The sequence below is a fragment of the Mus caroli genome, unplaced genomic scaffold, assembly GCF_978045245.1.
Source record: "Mus caroli unplaced genomic scaffold, Mus_caroli_1 scaffold_6, whole genome shotgun sequence".
Classification (NCBI taxonomy): Eukaryota; Metazoa; Chordata; class Mammalia; order Rodentia; family Muridae; genus Mus; species Mus caroli.
Window position 1 is genome coordinate 50,383,864 of NW_028227261.1, and position 13,104 is coordinate 50,396,967.

The 13,104-nt window shown below is 45.1% G+C and overlaps 1 protein-coding gene across 1 annotated transcript in view; it reads right to left on the reverse strand.

The window, feature by feature from the left end:
- The window catches only part of Plpp3 (phospholipid phosphatase 3), a 75,053-nt gene extending 70,471 nt beyond the window's left edge, over positions 1 to 4,582 (reverse strand). The window contains exon 1 of the mRNA XM_021160491.3: positions 3,905 to 4,582. Coding sequence (XP_021016150.1) covers positions 3,905 to 4,043 — 139 coding nt within the window. The 5' untranslated portion in view covers positions 4,044 to 4,582. The remainder of the gene's footprint in view (positions 1 to 3,904) is intronic.
- Between the last annotated feature and the right edge of the window lie 8,522 nt (positions 4,583 to 13,104).

The window sequence follows — 13,104 nt, forward strand, 5'->3', positions numbered from 1 at the left end:
GTGCAGCTCAACACAGTACCTTAAGTTATCGAAAGCATCACTGCTTCACCGAGTTACTTAAAACACACAGTAAATGCAATAACCAAGCGACAGGAACATGGGAGGCACCTCCTGAACTTGTGCAGTTGTTTGGGTTTGATTGCTATAAGTTTCAGAGAGAAAGTCAAAGGAAATATTCAGCCAAGGGTATGCGGCTGCCCAGTTGCCACCAACTTAGGCTAATTTTCATCATTATGTCTTTGGTCAAACCTGAGTGCCTATGGCACATTTGCCAGCACATTCACAAGACTGTGCAAGATGATCTGGTCTCTCTCATTGTTGCCATACCAAGAAATCTATGCCCAGAAAATAAATTCATCCAAATCACACAGCGAGCAGTCAGTACAAGATCAGAACTCACATCTCTGGGGGCTCTTCATTTTTGCTGTAGTTTCTAGGGAAAAAAATACAGAAATGTTTTCTTTTTCTCTATGAGAGTTGGGTCCCAGTGTTTTGGATAGTGGCCTGGGATTTTAGACAGAATCTCCATTTTGCAGTGGAAAGAATATAAAGCCCATAGGAAAAAAATCAATGTGCCCACAAACATGTAAGTAGATTTAGAGTCAGCCAGTCACCAACTAAGGAACCTTAGTTTCTGTGTGTAAGGGCTCCATTCCGGTCTCTCTATCCCACTGCCCCTCCCATCTCAAATAGTACAAAGCAATGAGGAATAATGCACAAATAATAACTATGACCCTTCCAGTACCATGTATGGGACCAGCTGTAAGGTTATCACCATTACTATTTAATCACAAATAAAAACCATCAATGTTTTAGAGCAACCAGACAGAATGGTGTGGTTGTTAGCCACCTACATTGTGTACCTCCGATGAGAAGAATTAGAACTTGTTTATCCTCCTGCTTTGGTCCAGTGGATGCCTGGGGGAAGTGAAGAGGCAGGCAGCTCTGTGGCTGAGCTCTAGGATTTGTCGTAAGGTCAGAGCTTTAGGAGTCTCCAAATGGGATACAGGACTCCACTGATGCTGAGAATCAGGGGAGAACTGAAGTTGGCTTCTTTGAAAGGAACCTTTTCTATACCATGGAGATGGCTTTATAAGTGGTACAGTGGAACATACACTAAATGACTTATATCTTTAAAGGCAGCTAATAGAGTTTAAGACAACCGGAGATCTCTGGGGTTCTCATGGCACTCCACACCCCAGAACTAATGTGAGGAGAAAGTGAGAAGGGGTACCCTACTAAAAGAGGAGTAAAAAGGGTTTCAGAAAACCTACGAGGCAAAGACTTGTAATTGTATTTAAAAGCAATCAGTGGAGAAAGGTAACTGTGGATAGCAGGTAAGCTCCCAACAGGGTTCTCTCATCCCGGATTCTCTTGGCCTTCAAACAAGAGTGGGTTTTTTGTTTTTCACCCAGTATTTAACACTCCCAAAAGGTATGTGAAGCAAGTTACACCACTCGCATATTTCCACTTACATAACAGGCACATCGCAACATCAGCTTTTAGTTTTTCCAGATACTAAGAGATGAAGTTTGGTCTATATTCCTATGGGAGAATAAATAGAAAACTGTCTCTCTTCCTAATATATTAGTACCCTGTAATGCGGACCATATGATCAATAAACTGTAGAAAAATTAAATCATACTGACAGTCTCAGGCAAAAACTGAACCAAGTAGAAACATTTTTTTTTTTAGGACGGCAGTGCGTAGAATATTAAAATCACATGTTGCATTATTAAATCTTCTTTTGGAAGCCAAACGGAGTTATGTTGCATAACTACCTCAAGATACACGCTAATCTTACAGATAGTTTTTCCAATTAAAGGTATCAGGGGGTATTTAATCAGTAATACTGTCCTATAGTCTGTGCTTATGCCGAAGTTTGACAACTGGTTTTAGAATTTTCACTCTGGAGAGGCACTTGCTGCAAATGAAGAGTTGAAGTGTGTACATATGTACCACACCCCTACATTCCACCCTGAACACACAGAAAAACATCTCGGGGTGTCATCGTCCCTGCTAACACTATAGTTAAACAGGTATTACTCTCTGCACATGGCTGAACACCACTTTCTTCTAATAAGAATACAACGTTTCTAAGTGCACCCCACCTCCCATCAGAAGAATGTCTAGAAGGGAGAGTGATGGGTGCAAAGGCTGTCGTCGGAAATCCAACTCTTGCTCAACCCTGAGTGAAGGAGTCAGGGGGCTTACCAGCACAGGCATCAGAGAAAGTGCTGATCCCACCCACCAAGGAGACACTCAAACCCTGGGAGGCCTCAGCCAAGATAGCTGCTGTGCGGGCTTCTATGCTTCTACGGATTTAGTGGTCCCCTCGTCCTCCCCCTCACCCCAGGACCTGGAAGGATCTTTTAAAAATTCAACAACTTGATTATAAAACCTTAAGTCATCTGGCTCACTACGCATGATAATAAGCCTGCCGCCACCAGGAAGGCAGGCCCCCCAGTGACAAGTCCTCTGAATAGCATCCTAAGGTTGAGCGCCTGGGATCTGAGCAGAGAAAGGGATCTCCGCAACTACTGTAAGCCCCCTGGCCTTTCACAGCCCGTAATCTTCCCTCCAACTGTCCCTATCACAAGAGGGCCATTCTTAATTTTAAATTCTAAGAAACCCATCGTCTCACAGAATTCTAAAGAAGGTAGTCCGGCAAGAACAAGAGGCCACTGCCTAAGAGTCCTCAATGAAGGAAGTTAAGCCAGGTCGCCACAGCCTGCCCTGACTAACCCCCTTCCAAAAGGATGAAGCCTCCGTGCAGGAGTTCTATTTTGGGGGAACTTAACAGGGAACACAGATGTTTCTTCCGTTAGCCGTGTTGGCAGAGCGGCTCCTGGACGGCATCCGAGTTCTTAATGCAGGAAGGGGCCTCACAGACCATCTACTTGAATCCACTCATTCAACTGAGGTGGATACTGAGGCCAAGGGGGTAGTTAGGTGGCACACCCAGCTGGTGGCAGAGGGGCAATTGCTTTGGTGACAAGTTTTCCACACGTTTACATCAAAAGTCGCTTTAAAGGAAAAAGTCCTATTTTTTTTTTTTAACTTCAACCCTGGATGTATGTCAATTGCTTCTCCTCCCCCCCCACCCCCCAGTTCAATAAATCCTTTTCTCCCACTTCAATTCCTTAGCCTCCCACCGCTCTTTCAGCTGAAACTTGCATCTGTTCTAATAAACAGACGTGCGCTAGCGCCTCAACTTTGAGGGAGTGTAGCTCCACTGTGGCCCCCAAGCAAGACTGTGGCAGGCAGCCTTTCTTTCAGTGGCCTCCCGGCACAAGTCAGGGAGTGAGCTAGTTTAAAACTGATGCCCGCGAAGCGGCCTATCATCTGGCACACAGTAGGCGCTCAACAAGTGATGTGCTCCTCGCTGCCCAGCACCTGGCCGGGTAGAGCCGCGTTCCACCCTCTGGGGCTTTCAGCCAAGCGCACAGCGAGTGACAAGGCCGGCTAACGCGACTGGCCCTGCAAGGCAGCGCGACGGAAGGGGTGGATGTTTACATGCAGCCCGGACGAGCAGCGCCACTCCGGTAGGAGCCTGCCTTGCTCGGAGACCGAGATGGGTCTCACTCGCATCTGACTCGGATACAGAGCAGAGAGCCACAGGTTTCCTCCATATCTTGGAGCTCGAACTCACACCTTCCGAGGTGCTGGGCCGGACTCCCAGCTGGAGATCACCCCTAAGGAGGTGGTTCCAGCTGCCGCGAAAGCACAAGCACGCCCCAACTTGAATTGCAGGCCGGGGATTGGGGGTCCGGGAGGGCGGGGAGCTCGTGGCCAGCACGGCGCCCGGGGGTGGGGGAGATGGCTGCGGGACCCTGGGGGCTGACAGCGCAGCGGGGCCCGGGGCCCGGAAGGGGTTGGGTGGGACCCGTGGGACTGCGCTCACCCATGAAGAGGCAGAAGAGGTCCAGGCAGATGAGCAGCACCCGCTTGCTGCCGCCCTTCCTCGGGTTGTTGTTGAGCGCCGGGCTGCCGCCGTTCTTACTCTCAGGGACGATCGCCTTGTCGTACTTGTAGCTTTGCATGGCGCTGGCTGCGGGGAGCCTCCCGGGGCGATGCGGGCCGCCGCTGCTCAGGAGCGGGTCTGCGGGCTCTGGACGCGGCGGCGAGAGTGCAGCCCGGCGGAGTAGTTCCAACTGCAGACGCGGGTAGGTTTCCCCTCTGGGCGCCTCTGCTTTCCTCTCAACCCCAAACTGTTCGCTAGTCCAAGGGGAAGAGAGCCAAATCCCGAGCAGGAACTTTTGCCGAACTGTGCTGCTCCGGACGCGTCCGGCTGGCGTGCGTCTGCGTGCTGGAGTTTGCGAGTGGGCAGCGTCGGCGTCCCGCCACGATCCTCCGCAGCTACTTAATGAATGGAGCTGCGCGGAGCCCTGCAACTCCGCAGCGTCCTGCAGCTAGCTCTCCTCAGCGTCTGCCCAACTCCAACTCTGCCTCCTCCTCCTGCTCCTCCTCCTCCTGCTGCTGCCGCCCGGGCTGCCGCTGTGATCGCTCGGTTTGTTTTCTGAGCTTATATTTCACGAGCGCCTTTAAAAAGCGAGGGGGGAGGAGAAGGACCTCCTTACTTGGCTCCAACAAGATTCTGAAAGCACAGCCCCTTCCTTAAGCTGCCTAAAACGTAGGATAATTAAGGCCACATTTCCCCCACCCCCTTTCCAAAAAAAAAAAAATCCTAAAAGAAAAAGTTGTTCTCAAACCAGAGAATCAGGGAGCCCCTAGCGTTCAGAAACTCCAAAGCATCACAAAAGGGGAGGAAAAAAAAAACATATAAATAAAAAAATGTTTTTTCTTGCTGGCCTTTGATTAGAGGTGGGGAGAGGATCGGTGGGAGGTCTACAATACTAAAATGCTTTCTTTATTTACTTGTTTATTTATTTACAAATTTCAGCCTTGAATTGGATTATCCTAAAAATTCAATTTTCAAGGAAAGCTAGGTTGGTTGTTGTTTTGGTTTTAACGCTCAGCACCGGATAATTGTGCTAGATTCCGAAGATCCTACCGTGTAAAAGACTCCGGGCTGGGCGGTGTTGGCACACGCCTTTAATCCCAGCACTTTAGAGGCAGAGGCAGGTGGATTTCTGAGTTCAAGGTCAAGCTAGTCTACAGAGTGATTTCCAGGACAGCCAGGACTACACAGAGAAACCCTATCTCGAACCTTCCCCCCACCCCACCCCCAAAATGACTCCGGAGCCAGACCCTCTGTTCTAGAATCCTATGTCTCTGTGCCTTAATTTCCCCATGAGTAAACTGCAGACACCAAAATATTTCTCCCCAGGCAGTCATGGTGGAGATATAATTGATTATTTCTCATGAGCTTCTGCAGCAGAGCTTGCACAACAGAGGAGCTCAGTGAGTTGAGCCAATACTACTAGTTCTGAATGTGGGAAACCAAAGCCAAGCCTGCCAGCCTCTTTCCTAGTCCAGCGGGCCTCTGGCATACCTGAGCATTATTGGCCTTGACTTTCAAGGAATCTGATGTTTCCCTTTGAATACTTTTTATATGATTTTATATGATTTTTAAAAGTTGATTACTTTTATATGAGTTGATTTTTTTTTTCCTTCAAAAGAATCAACACCCTCCCTTACATTTTCCTTAGTATCAAGCTTGGAGCACAGTACACAGTGTACAAATGAACATTTCTTCCAAGGGTCTTTATAATACAGAGGTGGAAATGGCTCAATAGTTCTAGCATTGTTGTTTGTTTGTTTGTTTGAAACAAGGTCTCTCTATATTTCTCTATAGCCCTAGATGTCTTAGAACTCACTATGTAAACCAGGCTGGCCTCAGTCAGACTCACAGAGATCTGCCTGCCTCTGCCTCTCGAGAGCTGGAATTAGATGCAACTGGTTCTAGTTTTTATAAAAAGATTATTCTATCTAGTATTCTATATCAGTCTATACGGACTAGTGTTTTGCCTGCATGTATGTCTGTGTGCCATATGCCCAAAGCACTCACAAAGGCCAAGGAGGGCTGTTAGATCCCTACAACTGGAGTTACAGATGACTGGGAGCCACTGTGTGGGTTCTGGGAACCCAATCTGGGTCCTCTGCAAGAACACAAGTTGCTCTTAATCACTGAGCCGTCTCCCCAGCTCCAAGTTCTAGCTTTTGGATAGATAGTACAAATGATATCTGACTGCCCTAGTGGGCCACTCCATAACTCTATATCCCACCGTCAGCCCTCTTGAGTATCCATTTCACTGCATACCGCTTCGGTCCCACCCCTCTGCCTACATCATAAACCTTCCTCCCCCAGCTAGCACACTGTTTCTCCTCCGGTGCATCCCGATCTTTCACCCCCTCTCCTTGCCCTGCTTGCTTCCAGCACAGGATTAATTTTACCTTCAATATTTTGCCTAGGGCACTCATGCAACACTCAGTCTAACTTGGTGTCAGTTAACAAAAACTAGTCATTTGTAAAAATGGCCTTTGATGTGGGGCCGTTGATTATCCTCAGTGAGACTCTGTAGTGCTCAGAGTTTGAGGTATGCTGAATTAAGCCCACATTGGACCTAATTAACGATGAGACTGGCAAGGAAAGGCAAAGTCCTGTCTCCCGAAAGCAAGATGCACCAAGAAAGTGTTGGAGCAGCTGTGTCAGCTGCCAATCAGAGGCATCCCGCCCATCAAAGGAGAGCAGGTGAGGCCCCTTGGCATCTAAGAGAAGTTCCTTGAAACCCCCTTAGGAGAAGCAGCAGAGCCTCACCTGATAAAACAGCAGCAACAATGCGAAGCTAATGTTATAATTAACAGCACTCTTAAAGGAATTCTGGGTACCCGAGGCTTTTCCATGCTCACAGTCCTCTTCTTCACAAGCATAAACTTCCTTGAAATTCAATGTTGCCAAATCTTCAGAATTCCAATCTGCACAGAAAGGCAGCTTCTGCCGCCTGCTCTAACCTGCCCCCAACTTGGCTCCTCAAGCATCTGCGCTCCCACTTCCCACTCCATCTTCACTCCCTTCCACAGGTGGCCATAACTTCCTTCTCCAAGGCCTGAACCCTGAAACCTGGCTTGGAGATCTGAAGGAGCAGCAATGAAAACCACTGCCCAAGACACAACTGAGTGGAGCTCAGTTAGTCCATCCTACCTGCTCCTCCTCCTCTGGAAGATGACTTACATTAACAACAAATGCACTTTAAAAGCCCAGCTTTTCTCCAAACATAGCTGAGCCATCACTGCTGTTTTTTACAAATGACTGAGATTGCTAACTTTAGCCCACACTAGCTTCGGTTCAAGGAACCTATTTTATAGTAAGGTTCTCTGGCTTAACCTCAATCACTTATTAAGAAAGATAAAAATCTGTTATCCCAAAAGCAGACTTTAAAAAAAAAAAGATAAATGAATGTTTAAATAAAGGCTTTCTATTTCTACTTACAGGGCTCTCCTCACTAAAGGACTGGATTGTGCTTTTAAGTGATAGGTGCAGCTCTCTGCAAACAAGATTATATTTGGATAGGGTTCAAGGGAACAGAATATTTGAAATATTCATTAAAACTGACTTGAACAAGCCATAAAATACAGTCTCAACCTAATTCCTTAGGTAATTCCTTAGGTAAACAAGCAGCCTTAACTCCCATTGGAACTGGCTAACAATGAGACCGACAAGGAGCAGACAGGTCAGCTGCCCGTCAGAAGCAGCATCCCCCTCAAAGGAGAGCAGGTAAGGCCCCTGACAGCCGAAACCCTTTTGACTTTACTCTTTTTCCTCATTCTAGTTTGTCCCCCTTGTCCTGTCCTCCCTTTCCTTAGCTTTACACCTGACGCTGAGCCATTTTACCAGCAAATAAACCTCAGCGAAGCCAGTCTGATGATAGTTTACAATGGTGTCATTTCAAAGTCATTAAGTCATTAAAATTCCTGGTAAACATAGCTTACCAAAACTCACACATTAAAATGACAGCCAGTTCACTAGCATGGCTGTGTAAAAACTATCACATCAGCAGGGATAAACGCCCTTCTAAGAGTATGTGTGGCAACATGTCATTCTCAAATAACCGATCCCTCCCAAGGGGGTTAATAGCCTTCATTTCTAGGATCTCTCAGTTACCTCATAACTCTCTCTCTCAACCCTAATATCTACTTAAGCAGTTTAACCCCCAATACCTAATTAATCATTTTTATTTATTTATTTATTTTTTGAAAAACAGATATGAATTGACTCTGGAAGTGTTTGAAGGAAGAGAGTAGCAGCCACGACGTTACAGAGTTGTACTCAAAAAGCCAGAGCCCCTGTTTTAAGTTGTGAAAATGAAGAAGGCATAGTTTGGCTAGAGAGTGCCCGTTTATCCAGGTTCTTCAAAGCCGAGCCACCCCACCTCCTCCAGCATGTACTACTCAAAGCTGCTGGCTTGCTCCTGTGAACACTGAATGTGATAGCTTGTGTAACTCCATACTTATCCTCCTTGGCCAAAGCAGGAAGGAGCAGAGATGTGGGTCAGAAAATCTGGTCTCTGCTGATGCAAACAAGAGGAACCAGCCCAATCTCTACTTCCCTCGAAACTTTTCAATGAGGTAGGTGATTTTTTTTTTCTTCTGTGGAAGACTCCAAGAAGTTTTAAAAATGAAAGAATATACCTGAAACCACGTGGTTCACAATAAGCAAATGAATGTTTGGAAGCCTTCAGTTGGCCCCAGCACTGCAAACATAATAAACAATGCATTAAATGAGTACTATTTGTGACTTCAGTACTCATTAGCCCTATTTTACTGATGGGAAAATCTGGGCAAGCCTATTCAACTGGATGGAACCAGTTTTCTAACAGATAAAGTGAAAGCGATTCTCACATTAGCTCTTGCAGTGCAAAGTCGGCCATGCTGTACACTCTACAGAAGAATGTCTCTCCTTTCCTCTGAACGCAGGAGAGTGTTACGCTTGCTTTAGAAAGGCAGTGGTAGCGCACACCTTTAATCCCAGCACTTGGGAGGCAGAGGCAGGCGGATTTCTGAGTTCGAGGCCAGCCTAGTCTACAGAGTGAGTTCCAGGACAGCCAGAGCTACATAGAGAAACACTGTCTCGAAAAAAACAAACAAACAAACAAACAAAAACCCAAACAAACAAAAAGACAGGAACCGAATCTTGGAAGGACGAGAGCTTGCTTAGGTTGGAGGTAAGGAGAATCCCGAAGTCCTGTTTGGAGTCAGATTTGTTCATTTCTAAGTCAAGATTGTCTCCATCCCACCAGGCCCCGTTCTGGAAGATGCTCAGAGATTTCTGTTTCCGCCCAGCGGTTCCCCCAGAAGGCTTTGCGAGCTCCCTGGCAGAACTGGCCTTCCTTTGTTTTTGTTAGGAAACGCGGCTTTAATTGGTTTGTTGTTTCTTACAGGATGGTAAGATGACAATGTCGTTTGACATCATGTCTCCGAGACAAGAGATCTATGTCCATCATTTGTCAGGCAGGTTGTTGTTATAGGAGGAGAGCTTTTGGAATATCAAACCGGGTTGCTGTGAGACAACTTAGGAATCACATTAGCATTTTTGCCTCTCTACAAACAGTACTCTTTTCTTTAGCTCAATGTTAGAGCTGCGAAGAGAAAACGTTACAGTACTCCACGCGGTTAGTACGGGGGCAAAAACAAAAGCCAGGGGTGCAGGCCTACTTGAGAAACTAGTAAATGAAGACACTGCCAAGCTTATTCAAGACAAGAGTAAAAGCAGCTTTCTGCTCGCTCAAAAGGAGACTCATGCTGCCACCTAGTGACGCTGTGGAAAAATGCTCATACGATACCAGAAGTAGGTTGGAGCCTGAGGAATGGCTGGAATTATTCTGTGATGTATGAACAATAGGCAAGCAAGAATAGGTAGGTTTTGAAGATCGGGAAACTGGTTATTTATTTGCTAGATATCTAATGGATGTCTGCTATGTACGCTCCTAACACTTCCAGGAACTAGGGGTGTTGTGGTGAGTCAAACAGACTAAACAAGCAAATGAACAGGTTAGTTCCTACCTTCATGGAGCCTGTAAGCATCTGGCTATAATACCCATGAACTCATCTTAAATTCTAAACAACCACAGGAGCAAATCTTTTCCATGTTAAAGAAGAGATTGCTAAGCACAGAGAGGTGAAGAAACCCGCTGAAGGTGGCCAAGGGCTGAGTCCCAGACTTGAACCCAGGAAGTGAGGAGACATCAAGATTTTAATCAGTAACCAACACTGAATAACCTTTGCCTTCTGTCAGACACATGAGGAGGAAGATAAGTGTTCCTGAGTGACTGCTTATTTGTGTTTGTCTGAGAGGACGTGGTGGGTGATCGTGTGCACATGTGTGTCCATATGAGCAATGAATTCACAAATAGGCACACTCACTGCATTTCTGCGTGCATAATTACTCATTGTACACATACATGTATTTTATCACTGTTTCACCACCAACCATGTTTTTCTGAGCACCCGTGCTGTGTTAGGACTCCACATAAGACTCAGGGATAAACGTACCAAAACTTGGGGTTGCATCCTTTATAGGCATTGGTTGTTTTGTTAGGACAGATGATAATCTCAGACATAAATCAAAGTATGTGCTTCACATGTAATATGACAAGGCTTCAAGCACCAGTCATGATTCGCCACAGGGGCACAAGAGAAAGGCCCACCGTGCATACAAACCGTGATTGTACAGCATGGCTGGAAAGGCGTGTCACAACTTAAGTGCACAGAAACAGACACAACAAATTCTACCTCACACACATCCTGGTTGATCTTTCACACTTTTAAGTCTTTGATTGTAGAAAAGTGCACCTGTGCTATGCTGTGTGAGTAATTAGTTGTGAGCCTTTAAGTTGACTTGTTAATCTTACACTATTAGCTTTTATATAAATATGTGTCTGGCCACAAACTACATCCAAATCAAACACCTCAATCGCTTCCCTAGCCACTTCCCAATTAATGATCCTTCACCAAAGTTGAACCTCTTACAACCAGTATCCAGTATACATGAGGATAATGTCCCTATGTTACCTTATTCGATATGATGTCTGAAAGGACCATCCAAATTCTTTTGTGAAGCTATACGTCATTCTTTTGTTTCGTTTTGTTTTTTGTTTTTTGTTTTTTCGAGACAGGGTTTCTCTGTATAGCCCTGGCTGTCCTGGAACTCACTTTGTAGACCAGGCTGGCCTTGAACTCCAAAATCCACCTGCCTCTGCCTCCTGAGTGCTGGGATCAAAGATGTGTGCCACCACGCCCGGTGCTATACGTCATTCTTTTTTCACTTACTTTATGTTGTCTTACTTCCTGATTGGTCATAACTTACTTGTTCTAAATTGGGTTCTTTCTTTCTTTTTAAGAATTATTTATTTTATATGTATGAGTACACCATAGCTGTCCTCAGATGTACCAGAAGAGGGCATCAGATCCCATTACAGGTGGTTGTGAGCCACCATGTGGTTACTGGGAATTGAATTGTGGACCGCTGGTAGAGCAATCAGTGCTCTTAACCACTGAGTCGTCTCTCCAGCCCAAATTGGGTTATTTCTATTTGCAATCTGTCATAGATAAGGCTGCTAATGAGCCTCCCCTTGCACACATCTTGCAGGAGCGATATTCTTGTTCGGTTAGGCAACCTGCACAGGATGACTGTATTTCCATGTAGTAAATACTATTCCAGAGGGTTTCAGAATAGCTACACCAATTCATACTCTACCTGGCTGTGTCTTCAGCATGTGATATTGTCAGGCCTTTGGGGTTTAGCCATTCTGGTGGGTATACATGGGTATTTGACTGTGGTTTTAATAGGCATTTTTCTAATGAGCACTGTGTTATGTGCTCAATAGACATTTGTCTGTATTCTTTAGTTAGGTGCATATTCAAAGGTGTCTGTCCCTCCTTTAAATGTTTTCTTAGGGATTATATATCTTCTCTATGGAGGATATATTTCCCCTATCTGTAACTTACCCTTGTACTTTCTTGATTCTACATTTTAGAAGTCAGCAGAATTTTTCTAAATAGTGCCAAATAGTAGCTATTTTAGGCTTTGCAGGGTGTGTGATCTTCGTGGCAACTAGCCAACTCTCCCATGGTATTACTATAGCAGTTAGAAAGTCTACCATTGAGGAAGCTTGATGAGTGAGTTGGGCTATGTTTCAATCCAATTTATGGACGCTAAAGTGGAATGTCATTCTTGTCTCACATATTACGAAATGCCATCTTCCGATTTCTTCACCTATATAAAAATAGAAAAACTAGTCTTATTTCACAAGCTGCTCGCTGGGACGTGGCAGGCTTAATTTAGCTGCTGGTTCATAACGTGCCAAGTTCCAGTGTATTTTATAAACCTAGGTTCTTCATTCTAATGAGTACCAGTTTATCCATCGCTTTATCATTAATGCCTTGTACCAATGTAAGAACTCTCTGCCTAAAGCACTATATCCCCTTCATTTTACTCTGCTAGTTGTATTGTCTCCATCTTGTGCTGTCTATAATCCCTCTGGTATTGAGTTTTGAGTGGGATGTGGGTCAAAGGTCAGTACTTTTGTTTCTGGGTATCAAGCGATCACCATACCTTGTGCAACTATTACTTGTGTGTGCCCTGGCCCTTTTCTCTATGCTCCTGTATTGAATCAAATCTCTTCTAGTCTCAGACTCGACAACTACTCACTGAGCCTTATTGTGCAACATGGCTATATGTGCTATGTATAGGGAAAGGGGAAGTAGGGGAAATGTCCAAGTTTTTCAGAGTGTTAGCATTGATTATATTAGCAATTTGATGTATAGTCAAACAGAAAATAATTATTCTAGAAAATTAACCTAGTTTGTCATTCTAAGTCCACAATAAAAGTCAAACTAACCATGGACTTGGATCACATTAATAATTGCTACAGGCACATGAACATCTCTACCTTAGGTCACTCATCTGCTTCATTTAGTTCTACATAGATCCTGAGTTCACACAAGCATTCACATACACACACACACACATAGACAGACACACAGACACACACACTGATACACACAAAGAGACACACAGACACACACAGATACACAGATACACACACAGACACACACACACAGACACACACACACACACACACACACACTTCTGGAAGGCAATCTTTTACCCTGGAAGGAAAAAGTATGGGTGTGAGAAAGTTC